The sequence below is a fragment of the Jaculus jaculus genome, chromosome 3 (assembly GCF_020740685.1).
Source record: "Jaculus jaculus isolate mJacJac1 chromosome 3, mJacJac1.mat.Y.cur, whole genome shotgun sequence".
NCBI classification, from domain to species: Eukaryota; Metazoa; Chordata; class Mammalia; order Rodentia; family Dipodidae; genus Jaculus; species Jaculus jaculus.
The window spans coordinates 112,254,409-112,273,832 of NC_059104.1; the positions used below are offsets into that span (position 1 = coordinate 112,254,409).

Below are 19,424 nucleotides of genomic sequence, written 5' to 3' on the forward strand. Positions count from 1 at the left end.
CACAGGGCCTCCCTGCAGGGAAAGAATGACAGATCAGGTAGGAAGGTGTCACATCTTGTCACGAAAGCAGGAAAGAAGCAATTGAAGTGATCTGAGCTAGCACAGGCAAGAGGGGCAGAGGCATAAAATCCAAAATTCTTATCCCAGTGACCCCTACTCCTGTAAAGCTCTTCCTACCAGAGGCTTCTGTAGATAAGAAATAACTATGGAACTTATTTGAAACACTTGGTTTGGGGATATGCAACAGTGGTTAAAGGTGCTTGTTTAGAAACCATAATGGCCCTGGTTTGATTCCTCAGAACCTACGAAAGGCATATTTGCAAAATAGCACAGGCATCTGGAGTTCATTTTCAGTGGCAAGAGGTTCTGTGAAGCCATTGCTTCTCTGTCTTTCTCTCACTCTCCCCTACTACAGTTTAATAAATATTTTTTTTAAATGAGGCTATGGGAGAGCATTTCAAATTTAAACAATCACATCAAGAATCTATCAACTGATGAATAGATAAATAAAATTGAATAACATTCCATTATATATACACATAAGAATATTATCAGCTTTAAAAAAAGAAAATTAATTGTGTGAAAATATGGTGAACCTCATGGATATTTTGCCAGCTTAAATACACAAGCCACAAAGACCAATATTCTACCATTGCAGTTTTATAAGATTACTTGAAGACCAGGCATTATAGCTCATGCCTTTAATGCCAGAACTCAGGAGGCAGAGGTAGGAGGATTATTATGAGTTCAAAGCCTCCCTGAGATTACATAATGAATTCCAGATCAGCCTGGGCTAGAGTGAAACCATACCACAATAAGCCAAAGGGGAAAAAAGAGAGAGAAAGAAAGAGAGAGAGAAAGAGTGAGAGAAAGAAAACTTGTGTATTCCAATTCATAATAGATAGAACAATGGTAGTAGCTCATTAGCTGGAAGTGGAGACTATGTGAGTTACTTTGTGTTACTATAAAAGAATATTCATGTCTAAATACTTTATCAAATAAAGAGGTTTATTTTTGCTCATTATTCTGTAATACAGAAGGTTCATAAAGCATTCTGGTGGGGCTCCTGCAAGACTACTGAATGAGGATGGAAAGTCCATACATTTAAGACACTCTTGTTTATAGCCATCTCTCTGCATGGGACCAGCATTAGTATCTTCCAATGGTGGTTTCCTAATAACCTAATTTCTTTACACTGGGTCACACATTATAAGAATTCGTCTTTGTGAGTCCCAGCCCTTTGTACCATGGTTTCAGCATGTGATCTTTTGAAGGACCTATGCAAACCACAAAAGGAAGTAGTTAATTGACAAGGAGCTGTGTTTTACTCACTGAGGAAAAGAAAGGCCTAGAGTTCAATGATGGTGATTAATTACACTGATTTATACACCTACTGGTGGATGTGTAAATTATGTATTGTATACATTTTGCTACAATAAAAATGTTGAAAAAAGAGGATATGGTTTGAAAGATAAAAGGTAGAGATTAACTGGGGCAAGAAACACCAACCAACTTACAAGAAATAGAGTTGAGTCATTGATTAACATTAATGAAGAGAAAAATGAGAGCTAAATATGTTATTCAACTGAGCATGGGGGTACAGGATATGTGGCTGAGGCAAGAGAATCACAACTTTATGACAAGCCTAGAATTATGATTATGTCTCAAATTTTAATTAAAAACTTGATTAATGCACATAATTAATGAACAAAACAGATGAATATTATGATACCACCAACAGCATACAGATGAGTTACAGAAAGCAAAGTAGGATTCATTTTATGTAAGAAGTGAACAATGGCATTGCTTGAATTCTGTAGATCAGGGGATAGATAAAATAGGCATTCTCCAGTCCATTAAAGATTATCAATATAAAACAAATATGGAAGTTAAGTCTACAACATAGGGCATAAGATAAACTGATGTAGTATATAAGGTATAATATCTATTATAAGATTTTCTATACTACAAGATTAATTAGCTTTTGAAGGCATTAATCTGAAAAAATGCTTTGAAATTATAATCTAACATTTTAATACCAATGCAACCATCCTCAAATAAACTCTTTAAGGGTTTGAATTTTCATATTATTACAGTTTAAATGAAAACAAGCTAATAACCCTAAGTGATAGTAGTATGGTTGTATGTTAATGTTCCTGGGATGGTTAATTTGATTGTCAACTTGATTGAATTAAGAAATTTCTAAAGTTTAGCAGAGTAAACCTTGGATGTATTTGAGGGCATTTCCAGAGAAGATTACCTGAGAAGGGGAGACTCCCCTGCTTTTGGATCCTATGAATTTGGTATCCTAACTAGAAAAGTAAGGGGAAAGGAGAAAGCCAGATGATTGTCAATATTTCTCTTTCCTGGTTTGCCCAGATGTGAGCAAGCAGGCTCACATTCCCCTCATCATGCTGAACTGTATTTCCTAAAAATTTCTTCCTGAGCCAGTCTCCAGACAGCCCATGTAATGCTGTAATGCAACGTGAGCTACTGGGGTAAAGTGGACAACAACCATGTGAGCAAGCAGTGGTATAAGCTACTCAGGAGCGATCAGCCTGATAAGATGCACACATGAGTGCAATGCTAGCACACAGTATTGGTGGGTAACCAAAAGCTTTCTGATTGGGTGAAAGATTCACTCAGTGGAAAGGAACCCACATCTGGAACTGGGAATCACGTCAGAATCCTAATGGAGACAACCATTTTGCCCTCCAGTGTAAAGCTCTCACTAGTCTGGCTAAAAGTGGGGCTACATCCATGAAATTCTCAAATTAATAATGGTTATCCAATTTAACCTATGCTGACTTCACTCTGTGTGAGAGAATATGTCTGTTTGTTTTTAGTTTTTCAGCAGGTAGCAAGATCTGAAGAGATAAACCACCCCTCACTGCCAAGACCCAGCTGAAACTACAGAGGAATTGGGGAGATGGGCAAGATTAATGCTTCCACAAAGAGCTGATAATCAGTATCAGGCTGAAGGAGACAAACCCAGAGGATACTTGACACATACCAGAAAGAAATCCAGAGGCTACTAGGAGCTCAACACTGAAGTAGACTTAAAACAACCTACCAAGGCTCAGGGAAATTTGCAGAAGAGGAGGCAGAAAGATTGTAAGAGCCCCAGGTTGGGACATCATTCCCAGAAGCATTGCCCCCATCCCAATAACTGTTGCTGTCACAACACATAACCCACAACCCCATGGGAATACTAGCAACCCCGATGAAGAGGTCCACCAGCGGAATGGGGGCACAGAGGAGGAGGAGGGTAAAGACGGTACCAACACATGATATATCCATACAAAATGTGTTCTCAATAATAAAATAAAATAATAAAAAATACTGCAAAAAGTTCCTTTTTGTCAGGTGTTTGGACACATTGATGAGAAAATAACTAACATGATTACTATTCAGAATAAAATCTATAGATCAATTTGTGTCTGCCAGTTCTGTATTGCTTAGTCCCAAAATATTGCAGCTTCGGTGGCCTGACACTACAACTATTAACTGGCTGACAGGTAGTCAGTCATCTAGATGAGGCCTCTTATCCCAGCTGGATAATCATTTCTGAGGTCATCTGCACATCAGGTAGGCATGCCACTCAAACAAACTGATACCTTTCTATTTTGGAGCTGCCCCAACTGATCTCTGATGCCCTTGTCTGGTGCACCTGGTCTCTCACTCATGTGATGATTGATGCTTCAGTAAACAAGCCCATGTTATCCCCACAGATATCCAGGTGTCCATATAACTGAAACACACTTTTGAACTGCACATGGTTCTGAGGTAACATTTTGGGCAAATTAACTTTTAAGGCCAATTCAGAGATAAGGCAAAAGATGAGGGTACAAGAAGGCCAATGATAAGGATCACATCAGTATTGTACTCAGTGATATATTAAAGAATAAAACTTTCACAAAGATAATAGCTAGACATGGTATTTTGGTTACTGTACTGAGAAATAGAAAATTAGGTCACAATTTTTATGTTACATAATTTGCAATAATTTAAAGACAATCATGTACATATAAGTTTCCCAGAACTAAAGTATAAGATTTCCTGTGTATTTTTTCTTTTGCTGTTAATGTGCATGTTATATGAGTGTGTGCGTATGCATGTGAATATGTATGTGCATGCATGTGAAGATTGGAGGTCAAACTTGGGTGTTTATCTTTAGTTGGTTTCCACCTTATTTTTGAGACAAGGTCTCAGAATGATTTGGCCAGCCAATCCCCAGGGTTTGGATTATAGATTTGTGCTGCCACATTGAGCTTTAAGATGAATGCTGGAACCTTCAAACTCAGGTCCTTATGCTTATTTGGTAAACACTTCCCATTGAGCAATATCCCCCTTCCTTTGAGAAATGAACAAACAAAAATCTATGCATAAATTTAATGATTAAGCAAATACCTAGTATTGATTGATAAGCATATCAAGAGTGCCAGAGGGAATGGATTGTTCTCATGTTTTTTTTTAAATATTTATTTGTTTATGAGTTGGAAAGAGAGAAAGAGGGAATGAGTGCATCAGAGCTTCTTGTAGGTTCAAACAAACTCCAGACACATGTACCACTCTGTCTGTGTGTTTGGCTTTACCTGAGTACTGGGAATTTAACTCAGGCCACCAAGCTTTGCAAGCAAGCACCATTAAAGTACTCAGAAATCTCTCCAGACCTGTTCTCATGTTTTGAAACAGTAGTACAAGAATCATTATTTGATCTTTCTCCATCAGCCTCTCTCTCTCTCTTGCTCTCTCCTGAAGTCTTCCAAATTTACATATTCTGGGTTGAGCAAGCACCATTGGCCTGTGACAATCCCCCCCTCCCCCCGCAGTGGTGGCACTGGGAAAATAGAAATTTAACTGGATTTAATAACAGTTCTAAATAGAAGTGAAATATGGACACTTACACTTACGTGTGATTATGTACATTTTTATTCTGATAACTTTGTTCTATCAAAGAGAAAAGTAGTACATCAAAGTAGAAGCCTGATCCTATCATGGAAAAGAAGGAGAGAATTTTGGGAGTGGGGGTTTCCCACTAAGGCAACATCAACCCGTGAGTGTTTGCGAAAAGGAAAAGCAGAACATGTAGCAATGCTTTCACTTTCATTGCTATCTGTGCCTGGGGAGCCTGCCCAGCCATGGCTGGTGAGTGGTTCTTTCCTTCGGTATGATTCTTCTGTGGGAGTTCCATCTTGGTGTTAGTGAGAGAAGACGGCAGCGTGAGGGAGTTCACCAACAGAGCTGTGTTGGCATGGGGGTGCGGGGGCTGTGGACGTGTGTGTCACGGCCCTGAGCATGTCAACAGACAAAGTTTCTTAGGCGAGTTTTACAGCTTGTGGAAAGAAAGGAAAATGTAAATGGTGTTTGTTCTGCAGAGTTTTCAGTTTTTTGACAACTAAAGGATTTTTTTTTTTTTTAATTCACACTCATTCCATTGTTATTCTGTTGTGAAGGTAAGAAGCCAGGCTGCTGAAGTATCACTGGCATTGCCTCCTTATTTCTGCTCTCCGTTTGGCCTTTTGTTTTCATTAAGTAAAACAGCTGGATTTTGCTGTCTGTATACAGACAGCCATTTTCCAGCGCTGGCAGTAGATAAACAATACATTATTTTACAGATGTAATGTAGTCATGTTTTACTGCCATATATATTGAACATAATGTCCTTTTAATTAGTTATTAAGAAAAAAATTACAGAAAGTAAAAAGATTATGGCCAACATATAAACAGCCATCAGTAAATGGCTTAATTAATTTTTTTTTTCTTTCCCTTCTCTGACTTCTATTTCTTGGAGAGGGTTGGGCAAGGTAGGTGGTATTTCAAGTACAGTCATTGTAGATGGAAATTTATACACCTATCTTCATCTGTTAATCAGAATTTCTGAAAATTAGGTGGGAGAAGTTTTTATTAAGCTGTTTATAAGATCTTACTCACATTAAAATTTGAGAAGCACTGGTGTTGAATCAGATTCCTGAGTCTCACTCTATGTTTAAAATCTTATTATTCTCACAGCCAAAGGACCACCAGAAGAAAATCCAGTCAGAATGGTAAAGTTGGTTGCCAGGGATATGCTGGATGGCATTTTTGATGACTTAATAGAAAAGAGAGTGTTACATAGAGATGAGTTATACAGAGTAGAGGAAGGCATTGACTACATCATGAATGATACTGAACATCTAGTTGAGGATATCTTTGAAAAAGCAAAAATGTCTGGCAAAATCGTTGCAGACCACATCATCAATTCCAAGCAACAGCTGAGTTTGAGTAAGTAGTTTGGGTCAGAATGCTATTAACTACTCTGTTTTCCTCTGTAGTTTCTGTCCTTTTTTCTTTTTAATTCAATTTAAATTAAAACTAGAGTGCATTGATCATTCAGACATCTATTTTCCCCTCCCTACCTATGTACTTTTTTTAATAGTACAAAATAGTAAAGTACCCCAACTAAGTTTCTACTGGGACATTTTTATTTATTTATTTATTTGAGAGCGACAGACACAGAGAGAAGGACAGATTGAGGGAGAGAGAGAGAATGGGTGCGCCAGGGCTTCCAGCCACTGCAAACGAACTCCAGGCGCGTGAGCCCCCTTGTGCATCTGGCTAACGTGGGACCTGGGGAACCGAGCCTCGAACCGGGGTCCTTAGGCTTCACAGGCAAGCGTTTAACCGCCAAGCCATCTCTCCAGCCCTCTACTGGGACATCTTTAACAAATATCACCTTTAATACCATACAATTTACTTTTTTTTAATCACATTCTTGTCTTTCCCTTTCCTAAAATGCAAATTCCATAAAGCAGGAAACTTGCCTGCTTTATTCAAAAACATACCTGACATCTACCAGATGACAGATGCTCAGAAGATATTTATTAAGCCTATGAATGTTATTGGGGCCATACTGAATTCTGACATAATATTTATAGAAGTCTAAGCTGTGAGTCATTCCCAGATATAGAAGGTATAATAGGGGGAAATTCTACTCCCTTCTGATTAACTGGAAATTAATTCCAAGGAGTAGTGTCTAGGAATCATGATTTCTACTAGTTACAAATAGAACTTGAAGATAAGGGGAAGAGTAATAGCTCTTTAGAATTTTTTTTTTTTTACTTGTTTGCATTCATGAGGGGGAGGGCACCAGGATCTTTTGCTGCCTCTGCAAAAGAATCCCTGTCTGGCTTTATGTAGGTTGATGGGGAATTGAATCTGGGTGGGCAGTATCCTCCAGAAGCTTTAACTGCTAAGACATCTATTCAGGTCCCTGTTATCTCTTAGAAAATGGGGACTATTTTAAGTTTTATGGATCAAATGGTCTTTCTCATTACTTAGATATGCTATTTTGACATGATTTCAGCAATAAATGAAAAATTGAAAAGGAGTGCTGATGCCTTCCAATAATACTGGTACAAAATGACCAGACTGAGTTGGTCTACTGGTTGTAAGTTCACTGAATCCTGTCCAGAGTTTACAAAGTAGTAACATAGAATAGAATATAACCTAATATTTTAGACCATTCCTCATGTTTTTTGATTGTGAATCAGACGTATACAGATACTTTTCTCAGGATAATAGATGATACAGAAATACCATGACTAAATATTATGATCATTACCTTAATTATATAATCATGAAAATAATTGCTTCCTGTATCATAGACACTCTACCTCCCTTTTCACTTGGAAGAGGCTTTTATGCCATTAAAGAAATGTGAAGCTTAGAGAATTGCCCAAATCTGCATGGTCTGTGAGACTAGTGGTCACTTACTTATCAATGTAGTAAAGGAGCTTGAAATGTGTAAGTCCTAGAGATGTAGCTATGGAAACAATTTTTTTCAATATTATTTCAGAATTTGATACTGATGATGATGATGATGAATCTCAGGAAAATTCTGCATCATCTTCCTCTACAACAGGTAAATGCCCTTCATCACAATCACAAGTAGAAACTCTGATACTTCTATGGTAATGTCCCAGGAAAGACTTGGAGACCTTGTGGTGTTAGCAACACTTTATCATTAGCAATGACCTTAAGTTTATGTCAAATCTACCTCAGAATCTGAAGATGTAAGTAGAGAAAATAGAAATGAACAAACAGCTGGAGACTCGTAGGCACTGCCTTTATCTCCAGGAGGTAATAGTCACCAAGATTAGTGTTTCTTGGTGCCCTTCCGCATCACTTGGGGAGAGGAAACATGACAGGTATAATGTATTGCAGTGGAAAATCCACTTCCCTGAGGTTCAGAAACCTGTGCTTTTTTTTTTGTTTGTTTTTTCCTCACAAAGTCTCTCCAAAAGTTAGCACTTATTTTCCTACACTTAACTTTCTCCTCAGAATCCATTGTACAGGAAGGTGAAGAAATGGAGAATGCTGCAGATGCTTATGCTTCAGGTCTGATGCTGACAGATAATTTTCTATTATGGAATATCCACTAACATTATTTGAGATAAGGCAGATTGATTTTACCCATCTCCTTTGCTCCTCTCTTTCATTTTCCCAAACTTAGTTCCCCCTTTTCATTGACTATTTTATCACTTATGATCTATTAGTTTTCACTACTCATTTTCTTTCCCTTTAGGACTCTCTTACCCCCTTGCATGGGTATTTTTCTAGTTTCCTGCACTTGCATGCACACACACACACACACACACACACACACACACACACACATTCTACAGTAAGATCTGCATGTCAGAGAAATAGATGCAGTATTTGTCTTTCTAGGCTTGAGTTACTTCAGTTAATATAATATTTCCCAGTTCCATCCATTTTCCAGAAAAATCATAATTTCATTGTTTATAGATGAATGGAATTTCATTGTGTGTACTTACCATCTTTTCATTATCCAGTCCTCCATTGATGGGCATGTAGACTGATTCCATTTCTTTGTTATTGTGAAGAAAAAAACAATAAATATGAGTAAACCAATTACTTAGTAGAAGGGTATAGTGCCCTTTAGATATATGCTCAGATTTGTATTGCTGGGTCATATAGTAGGTATATCTTTAGCTGTTTGAGAAAACTCAACACTGATTTCCATAGTAGCTTTATCAGTTTACACTTGAGTCAATAATGGAAAGGGGTTTTCTCCATATCCTCACAGTATTTGCTATTATTTGTTTTCTTGATGTCAGCCATTCTGGTAGGGCCAAGTAGAAATCTCAAAATGATTTTCATTTGCATTTCTCTGATGGCTAAGGATGTTAAACATGTTTAAATGTTTTGTTTTGTTTTTGTCATTTGTATTCTTTCTCTTGTTAAGTTCCTTAAATCATGTTTTGATTAAGCTATTTGGCTTTTTTGAGTTATTTGCATATTCTAGACATTAATTTTCTGTCAGATGCATAGCTGACAAATATTTTCTTTCTTTCTATCAGCTCCCCTCTTACTTAGTTAACGGTTTACTTTGCAGTGCAGAAACTTCAATTTCAAGAGGGCTCATTTGTCAATTGTTGATCTTATTTACTTATGTACTTACGTTTGAGCTAAGGTAGATTCCAAAAGGATCTATGGATTACTGGAAAGGGAACCAGAATCATAGCCAAGAAATTTATACAATGAGCCCACCACTAATTACACTAATTCCATGCTTTGCCATCCCATATTGTTAAATAGCATCAAGGTCATCTTTAAATTCAAAAGGCAATAAAGATTTGAGGTGATCTTCATCACAAAACAGGATGTGGTTAAGTATGTTTATATTTAAAAGAATACCTCAGTATGAGTTACACATTATTTGTGGTCACCAAAGAAATGGAAACTTATTGGATAATATTAAAGCATTATATTATCTAGAGGTCATGATACACAGAGACATTGCCTCCTACCCATAACTGATGGCTAACTCCACAATGCCCAACCCATATACCCTGTCAAGGAGGGTCCCTGTGACAGGAAGAAGGCTAACAGGGGTACCAACTTGACTGTATTTACTAAGTATAAAATTAATTTTAAGGGCTGGAGAGATGGCTTAGCGGTTAAGCGCTTGCCTGTGAAGCCTAAGGACCCCGGTTCGAGGCTCGGTTCCCCAGGTCCCACGTTAGCCAGATGCACAAGGGGGCGCACGCGTCTGGAGTTCGTTTGCAGTGGCTGGAAGCCCTGGCACGCCCATTCTCTCTCTCCCTCTACCTGTCTTTCTCTCTCTGTCTGTCGCTCTCAAATAAATAAATAAAAAATTAAAAAAAAATTAATTTTAAAAAGAGGTAGTAATAGTGTTGTTATCTAATTATCATATTTTTAGAAGTGAATAAACTGAAAAATGAAAACTTTATGATCTTTTTTCATGTTGTTTTCTTTTCGAGGTAGGGTCTCACTGTACCTCAGGCTGACCTGGAATTCAATACGTAGTCTCAGGATGGTCTCAAACTCATGATGATTCTCCTCCTACCTCTGCCTCCCAAGTGCTGGGATTAAAGGTGTGCGCCACCATGCCAAGATTTTTTTCATGTTTTTATGCATCTGATTACATTAATTGAAACTCTGACTTGCCCCTCTCAATAAAACAGTAAGAAGTAGATGACAATCTCTCATCACTGAATTTATAATTGAGTGAGGGATGATATATAATCAACATGTAATAAGTATTATGATTTCAGATAACTTGTAAGAAGAAAGAGAATTAGACTAGGAAAAGTGATGAAATCTGCAAGAGTGGGGTGAAGATAGTCTAAAATTGGCAAATGTTCTCACTGTTAAGACCATGCCATTGAGGTCATATGTCTATTTTTTCTTTGTTGTTTTTCAAGATAGGCTTTCACTGTAGCCCAGGCTGACCTAGAATTCACTATGCAGTCTCAGCATGGCCTTGAACTCAAAATGATCCTTCTATTTCTGCCTCACAAGTGCTGGGATTAAAGAAGTGAGCCACCACATCTGACAATATGCCTGTATATTCATGAAAAATAGAAAGGAAATTGTAGTGGAAAGGCCAGGTTATGAGCCCTAGAACAGGAATGATCATATTATACAAGAGGCTTATAGAAAAGGTTAATGTGGCTATAAAATAGAAAATAGAGGGAGTATGAGACTTAAAACTATTAAATTGTTGGGCTGGCAGGATGGCTTTGCATTTAAGGCATTTGCCTGTAAAAACAAAGACCCGGGTTCTATTCCCCAGGACCCACATTAGCCAGATGTTCAAGAGGACACACACATCTAAAGTTTGTTTGCAGTGGCTAGAATCCTTGGTGCACCTATTTTTTTCTCTCTCTCTCTCCCTCTTTATCAAATAAATAAAAATAAAATTAAAAAATAAAATAAATCTATTAAGTTGTTGAATCTGAGATAAACTGCACAAGGTTTTTAGCAAATGAAAAACAATTTGGATTTTGTTTTCTGTAAAGAAACTTAAGAGGAAACATGTGAATGTGTGGTGGTGGTGGTGGTGGTGATGTGTGTGTGTGTGTGTGTGTGTGTGTGTGTGTGTGTAAGAAAACTGCTCTGTTAATGGCAGCCACTCCTTAAAAGTTTTAGGAAACTTGTATACCTTTTGCTTAGCCCAGTCATATATTAAAGTTAATACCCATCACTAAATATATAAATAAGGTATGTATAAGTATTATAAATATCCTTTTATTAACTTTATATTACCTTTTTATACACGTACATTAAGAATTTTAACCATAATCTTCTATGATTAATATGTTTTGTACTTCCCCATAATCTTCCACTGAATTCCTTCTTTTCTCCAACTAGTCTTTCTGTTTTTGTATCTCTGTTTTTTTTTTTTACTTCCTCAAACATCCATGGTAACATGTTGATGGGCCAAATATTGTCCAAGTAGTGACTACTTGCTGTAAAATTATGAATGAAAAGGCCACTTCATATCCTCTTGCTCTGTCACCTGTTCGTCACAGTTCCCTAAGCTGTGGTGGATGTGATGTACATGTCTCATTTAGCACTTAACTATAACTTATACTAATCACTTTAATGGATCTTGGGTCTCCCCATTATTTTCCTCCATCTGCAAAAAGAATCATCTCTGACAAAAAATGCAAGTAAGCTGTGGGCAAAAGCATACATATTAATAGTAGGAGTGTTTATTTAAAAATAAAGACATATAGATAAGCCATATGGAAACCTATGTCTTTGTTAATAATTAAGGAAACAAAATGGAGAGCAATGATGAATAAAACAGGTCCATAACAGTAGTAGCTTATGACCTAAGCCTTTGGCTTTTGGGCAGGTTGCCCATACCAACCCCACTATGAATGCCTTCCCATGAAGCAGGCCTCAATCCAAATCAGAGAACAGTTGTTTACCCCTACCATTGATATACCTTTATTGCACTGGTGGATACATCGTGCCAGGCTAGCTGCTTGTGTCGCTCCCAGGATCTGACACTGATTAAGACTACTAATGAATTTTCTCCCCCAGAAGCCTGCTTAGTACTTTCCTGTGCAATGACAACTATCTAGTAGGCAGGAAGCTTCTAGGTCATTCCCAGTTTGGGTGCTCAGAGTCCTGATACTGAAGCATGTGGTGTCTTCAGCAATATGTTATTACCAACTAGCTCTGGAACATACCCAAGACCAGTGATAATACCCTGTCTTGTTTTGGAGGCCTCATGAGCCCCCCACCCAAATCAAGAACTAACTGGAAGGTATCCATCCCATTGCTTGCACTGGGATTTTCCTATTACCTGTCTTCTAGGCTCAGTATTCTCCACCCCATAACTTTCTCTTAAAATTATTTTAAAGTTATTAGTTGAAATTATCTATTCATTGACAAACAATTGCTTTAAGAATTCTAAATACTGAAAATATAAAAAATGTCAAAGAGTTGATAATCAGTCAATGCAGTTCAATAAATACAATTAAGAAAATACAGTTACTGTTTATTTGCAGCATCCATATGTAAAAATATGAACATAGAGAAGTGCATAATGAAATCAAGAAAGAATTTGTGTGCTTTCATGGGAAAAGGAATCAGAAGTTTTCCTTATTGTCTTCATACCATCAATCCATACCAATACCTACAGGGTATGATACATTTTATAACACAGAGAAGTTCCAAAATGCCTTAGAATGATATAAGCCACTATCATTGAAATGGTCTGAGAGGTAATAAGTTAGGGGGAATGCTGAAAACTCAAATATACAGATAGCAATTTTATTCCAATCAATGAAAATTGGACTTCCTTACTAATTTTAGTTTTTTGTGCTTGTGTGATTCTAATGTGCTGAATCTGAAAGATACACCAATGCCATGAGCACTATTAAACAACACCATAACAATAAAACAAGGTCACTACTAGGCAGAAAGAACTAGACCTTAAGACTTTGCTTCAGTCATTTTTTAAATATTAAATTATTTCCTTATTTAATTATACTTTTGAGGTAACATTAGTAAATATTCCAGAGAAAAGAAAACAAAACCAAGAGATTGTAGGACTGCATGATAATGACTAATACTGCTTCAAAAGCTGTGGTTTGGTTTGGTTTTCTCTTTTAGATCCTCAGCAATCCCAGGCTGCCAAAACCAATGATACACTGACACTTTGCCCTCAGGATCACTTCCATAAACTGAAGACAGAAAAGGCAGAAGAAGTAATGTGCTTTGGGATCAGGTCAAGTGGTAGCCCATTCAGTCAAGACATTGGGGACATACTTTGTATTTAAGTTCTCATTTCAGATGCTTTCAAAAGGGCAATGGATGTTGTCTAATAGAGGGATTCTCACCTTAGATTTCTCAGTTCTTTTCTCACCCTGAAATATGTCCTTAACTCCTCTTAAATGAGTACTTAGGCCTCATAGATGGATTCCATCACAGATTTTGTCGTTTCTTCTTGATGGCACATTCCTATTTACAGACCTTCTGTTCACTTACTTCATAATCATTATTATCCGATTTTTTTTTAATTTTGGAGGTGTGGTGGTTGGAATATGAATGTATATTCCCCATATTCTGACACATTTTTGTTTGTTTGTTTGTTTTGAGGTTGGTTCTCATTCTAGCCCAGGCTTAACTAGATTCACTATGTAATCTCAGACTGGCCTTGAACTCACAGCACTCTTCCTACCTACTTCTGCCTCCTGAGTGCGAGGAGGGAAGGGGTGGTCACCATGCCCAGCCTAGCCTGAGGTATTTTTTAATTAATTATGGACAAAATTAGTATTTATACAGCATGCACTGGTACTATGCTTTCCCTTGTCCCTAAGTTTATTCCACTGGGGCCCCTCCTCAGCGAGATTGCAGGTTTTCCCCATGGGGCTGTGGGTTATGTGTTGGAGGAGCAGCAGTCAGTTATTGGGGAGACACAGTATCTCTGGGCATGATGCCCGAACTTATGGCTCTAACAATCTTTCTGGCCCCTCTTCTACAAAATTCCCTGAGCTTTGGTGTGTGTGTGCTTTTTTAAGTTTGCTTCAGCAATGGGCTCTTAGAGCCTCTGGATCTCTGCTTTAGTAGGTGTTTAGTGTACTTTCAGCATCTGTCTTCTTCACCCTGACTCTGATTGTCAGGTTCACCATGGGTGGCGGTGTGCACTGAGTAAGCTCAGAACCTGCCCAGTCCTACGGTGTGTTCAAGAGCCATTTTGAGGTCTGGAAGTTTGTGTTTCCTGGCTGTTGGTGGTGTCTCTGCTATGCATCTATGGAAGTGAACTAGCATCTTGTACCATGATGATCCTTCCTGAAATAAACCATTTCCTGCCCTAAGCTGTTTTTGTGTTTTTTTTTTGTTTTTTTGTTTTTTTGTTTTTTTTTTTTGGTCCCAGCAATCCAGCAATGAGAAAATAATTGAAACACGAGGCAAAAGGGAGGGTCCTATGACAAATCACTTTATGTATGTTCATTGCAGATATATCCAGTGATGGAGAAAGAAGGCCAGACATGCCTGGCTCTCATTATCTGCAACATAAAGTTCAAATATCTTTTTGATCGAAGTGGTGCTGAGGTTGACCTTTTGAATATGAAAGACCTGCTTCAAAATTTTGGATACTCAGTGGTTGTAAAAGAGAATCTGACAGCCCAGGTAATGGTTACAGATTGGGCCAATCTTCCCTTGCCTTACGCAGCTGTCAACCTTTTCTTGGTAGAACAAGAAGAAAATATGTCACAGTACAGGAATTATATTTGTCCCAGAATAGGATTCCTTTACTGTCTGCCTTTCCAATTCACAATTTCACACAGTCGCAAGTGCATGGTCTGCAAAGCATTCTTTTATTATTAGCATCCTGTCTTTCTGAGACACCTGTCTTAGAGCCTCTAGTACTTTATAGTAAGGGGATACAGCCTCTGGATCCAGAGATGGCCTAACACATACAACAAAAGGTTGAGACAGAGAATGCCAGAATATTGTGTCCAAAGGTAAAGTGTTATGCAAAAACTGTAGTTCTAGATCTGCAAAATGTACCAGGAATGAGTTTAGCCAAAGCATTTTAACCTTAAATTGTGGTGTTTAATATGAAAGAGTTTTGTGTTTCAAGTTTATTTATTTTTTATTTGAAAGAGAGTGAGAGAATGGGTGCACCAGGGCCTCTAGCCTTTGCAAACAAACTCCAGATGTATGTGCCATCTTGTGCATCAGACTTATGTGGGTCATAGGGAATCAAACCTTGGTTCTTTGGTTTTGTAGGCAAGCACTTTAACCACTAAGTCATCTCTCTAGCCCTCAAATTTTAATCAACAACAAAGTGTTTGTCTGCCTGTCTGCATTTTCTTTAAATTATTTTTTGTTTATTTTTATTTATTTATTTATTTGAGAGTGAAAGAGAAAGAGAGAGAGAGAGAGAGAGAGAGAGAGAGAGAATTAACTCCAAATACATGTGCCAACTTGTGCATATGGCTTAATTGGGTCCTGGGGAAATTGAGCCTCAAACTATGGTCCTTGGGCTTCACAGGCAAGTGCTTAACCACTAAGCCATCTCTCCAGCCCCTATACTTTCTTTTAATGAGATCTTATAGGAGCATAATTGTAATTCTGATGAAAACAAAGTGGTCCTATGGGAGACTAGACATCTCATTTGGACTTCACTATATTTTTATCTTTAGCATCTTCAGAAATTCAAGACTGTGTTAATAATACCACCATGCTAGAACTTCTTGTTAAAGTCCACTAACTTTAATACTCTATACATATAAATTTTCTGATTTTTACATAAGAATATTATCTATCTTGCAATTCCAATCAGTCAAAATTACCCTAATCATTAGAGTGAATATTTATTTTGTGAATTCTACTGTTATTTTAGTCTATATTCAAAGCATGCTGATAGTGACTCCGGCATCTCTTCAGGAAATGAAAGTGGAACTAAAACAGTTCGCTCTCCGTCCAGAGCATGAGTCCTCTGACAGCACATTCCTGGTGTTTATGTCACACAGCATCCTTGAAGGAATCTGTGGGACCAAGCACAGAAAACAAGAGCCAGATATTCTTCATGATGACTCCATCTTCACAATCTTTAACAACTGTAACTGCTGGAGTCTGAGAGACAAACGTAAGGTCATCATCATGCAGGCCTGTAGAGGCAGTGAGTCTGAGCCTGGACTTTGCCAGCTGGGGAACTGTACTTTCTTGTGTGAGCCTGTGGCTGAGGGATGCATGAGTGAAACAGCATTTTGCTATCACTGCCGGGTATAAAACAGAAGAAACTGTTTGAAGTCTGTTCTTCTTATTATTCCTCCTCCTCCTCCTGCTCCTCCTCCTCTTCTTCTCCTTCATCTTCATCTTCTGTTTTGGTTTTGTTGAAAGATCTTACTCTGTCCAAGGCTGACCTGGAACTCACACTGTAGGGCAGGCTGGCCTTGAAATCATGGTGATCCTCACCTTCCTACATCAGACTCCTGAGTGCTAGGCTTTAGGCATGACCATCATGTCTAGCCCTGATGGTTTTTAAAGGATGCCATAAGTAGCCTAGAGTGATGATAACTGTCCCAATAATTTGCAGGATTCACAACAGAGCTGTCCTAAACTTAGGTAGATGCTACATACATTATTCTCAATCAACTACTTATTCCAGAAGAAATATAGTTACATTTTTAATAAGACCCATGATGAAATATATAGCACAAAAGATTATAATAACTATACACTCAGATGATGTATGGATTATGTAAATATTCCATTTTCTTTAAAATGTGTTACCTTTTGCAGGAGGCAATGGCATAGTATGGGTATCTACTAGCAGGGGGATAGGCACAGCTGACACAGATGACCGGAACTCATGTTACAACTGGAATGGTGCCATCAAAAAAGCCCATGTGGAGAAGGACTTCATTGCCTTCAAATCTTCCACCCCTCTTAAGTGACTACAAAGAGAAGAATCCCTAAGTCAATGTGTTTCTTTAGTGCACGCTTGGCTGAGACAATACCTTATTGCTGAACATTATTTGTCTAATTCACAATTACAATGACAGTTAGGTGAAGGAGGCTTGACAAGTGGCCATTCAATTTAGGACTTAGAGATCACATGTAACCAGAGGAAAGCTCAATTTTTAATGCTGATATGAGGAATAAGAAGGAGAAGCCACACAGAAGTGAGCAGAAAGGGTTGAAATGGAGATAGTGAGGAGAGACAGATTTGATTCTAAGCAGGAAGAAGAACTTAGAATCTAGATACAAATAAAGCAGCCAATAGTGGACCAGTATCATGCAAGACAAATTTGTGACTTTGACATTGCCTGTTAGGAAAACTGATAAATATTTTGACTGTGAGTCCATGAAGGATTTATGCATTATATGGGAGCCATAGGTTTCAGCTTTATCCAACTTTGGCCTCCCTGTTCACCAAGTCACCCGAATCCTGCTTTGTCCCCAAGCTATGGCTCCAGGAGTTATCTATAATCACATAAATGGCAGTTCTTTCAGCATTTTCATGCATTTATTTTCAGATAACATTTCTTGGAAACTAGGCACAAGTGGTTCTCTCTTCATTTCCCAACTCATCTTCTGCTTCAGAAAATATAGTTGGTGTTATCATTTGGAGGAAATTTTTCGAAAGGTAGGGCTTTTCTTTAATTTTAGAATTTAAACTTTAAGAAAATATAAGGAAAACTTCACAGAACCATTTTCAAACTCTTTTCAAGAATTCTAAATCATCCTGATGCTATTTCTTATAATCCATATTTTTAAAATTAATGTTTCCAAAACTCCACTTAGAATTTTTTTTTTATTTTGATTGTTTGTTTATTTACAAACCTCTGAGTTGTATCCCTTCACTTATCTGGTTACAAATTCATTGGTTCTGTTTATGGTCAAGGCAGAGCTAAAATATATTTTATTTTATCTATTTATTTATTTTTATTTTTTTATTTTTGGTTTTTCAAGGTAGGGTCTCACTGTATCTCAGGCTGACCTGAAATTCACTATGTGGTCTTAGGGTGGCCTCGGACTCATAGTGATTCTCTTACCTCTGCCTCCTGAGTGTTAGGATTAAAGGCTTGTTTCACCATACCTGGCTTAAAATATTTTGTTTACACTTTCTACACAGCTTTAATATACACGCTGATTTCTTTTGCCACCTCTTGAGCACAGTGTCCCAATTTCACTTTTTAGGAAATTGATAAGTATATCTAAGCATTTTTATTTGATTGCTTGTTTATTTGTTTGTTGTATTTTACTATTTCAGGTTCAACATTCATTTGAGACACCAAGTATACTGACACAGATGCCTACTATTGAAAGAGTATCAATGACACGTTATTTCTATCTCTTTCCTGGTAACTAAAAAGCAAGCAAACAAACAGAAAAGAAAAACTAGAGAGCTTGCTTAGTAATTGAGGCCCTTGCCTGTAAACCCAAAGTACCCAGGTTCAACTCCCCAGGGTCCATATAAGACAGTTGCACAAGGTAGCATATGTGTCTGGAGTTCATTTGCAGCAGCTGGAGGACCTGGCACACCCATTTCTCTGTCTTTCTCTCTTCCAAATAAAACAATAAATGAAAATAAAATATGTTGCATATATATGTACATATATAATTTTGTGTTCTATTAATTTGCCACAATATTGATAATTAGGAATAAAATATTTCCTCAATATGGTTATTGATTTTATAAAACATGTGAAGATGATATTATTGTGCTCATGCTTACTGAGCAGGTGTTTGGTGTGGAGTTGAATTACTTCGTCCTTGTCCTTCTTGTCACATAGTGAACACTTGCCTTTGATATAAATCATGACTGTCAAACACACTGACTTATCTTTAAGTGATTTTACCATATTACACTTTTAATTGCAGTTTGATCATCTTGTTCTCACTTTCCTTAGATAGTTCAATTTTGTTATGTGCTCCCAGGTGAAACTCAGAATAAACTCACAAGCCTTCTGAGAAATGTCACAGACTTTTAATGGGAATAACAACATAGAGTGAATTTTATGGAGATATATTTCAGGAATTTATTGTTACATGTACTTTTTGTAAAGCAAAGCTATGTATATTTTTTATTTTGATAACCCTTTCAGGTTTTTGAATAAGGATATTCCTGTGCTATTATA

The 19,424-nt window shown here is 37.5% G+C and overlaps 1 protein-coding gene across 1 annotated transcript; it reads left to right on the forward strand.

Moving 5' to 3' along the window:
* The first annotated feature begins 5,117 nt into the window (after positions 1–5,117).
* LOC101612928 (caspase-12-like) lies at positions 5,118–18,742 on the forward strand. The gene is made up of 10 exons (XM_012947599.2): positions 5,118–5,148; positions 6,013–6,264; positions 7,838–7,903; positions 8,323–8,392; positions 13,439–13,535; positions 14,788–14,961; positions 16,225–16,459; positions 17,083–17,229; positions 17,820–17,929; positions 18,557–18,742. The coding sequence occupies exons 1-10, from the start codon at positions 5,142–5,144 to the stop codon at positions 18,653–18,655; spliced, it is 1,257 nt and encodes a 418-aa protein (XP_012803053.2). The 5' UTR covers positions 5,118–5,141; the 3' UTR covers positions 18,656–18,742.
* Positions 18,743–19,424: the final 682 nt, after the last annotated feature.

Coding starts and splice junctions, on each gene's coding strand:
- LOC101612928 (XM_012947599.2), top strand. Junction 13,536..14,787: donor AGACAGAAAAGGCAGAAGAA/GTAATGTGCTTT, acceptor TGTTCATTGCAG/ATATATCCAGTGATGGAGAA. Junction 17,230..17,819: donor CTTCAAATCTTCCACCCCTC/TTAAGTGACTAC, acceptor ATTTATTTTCAG/ATAACATTTCTTGGAAACTA.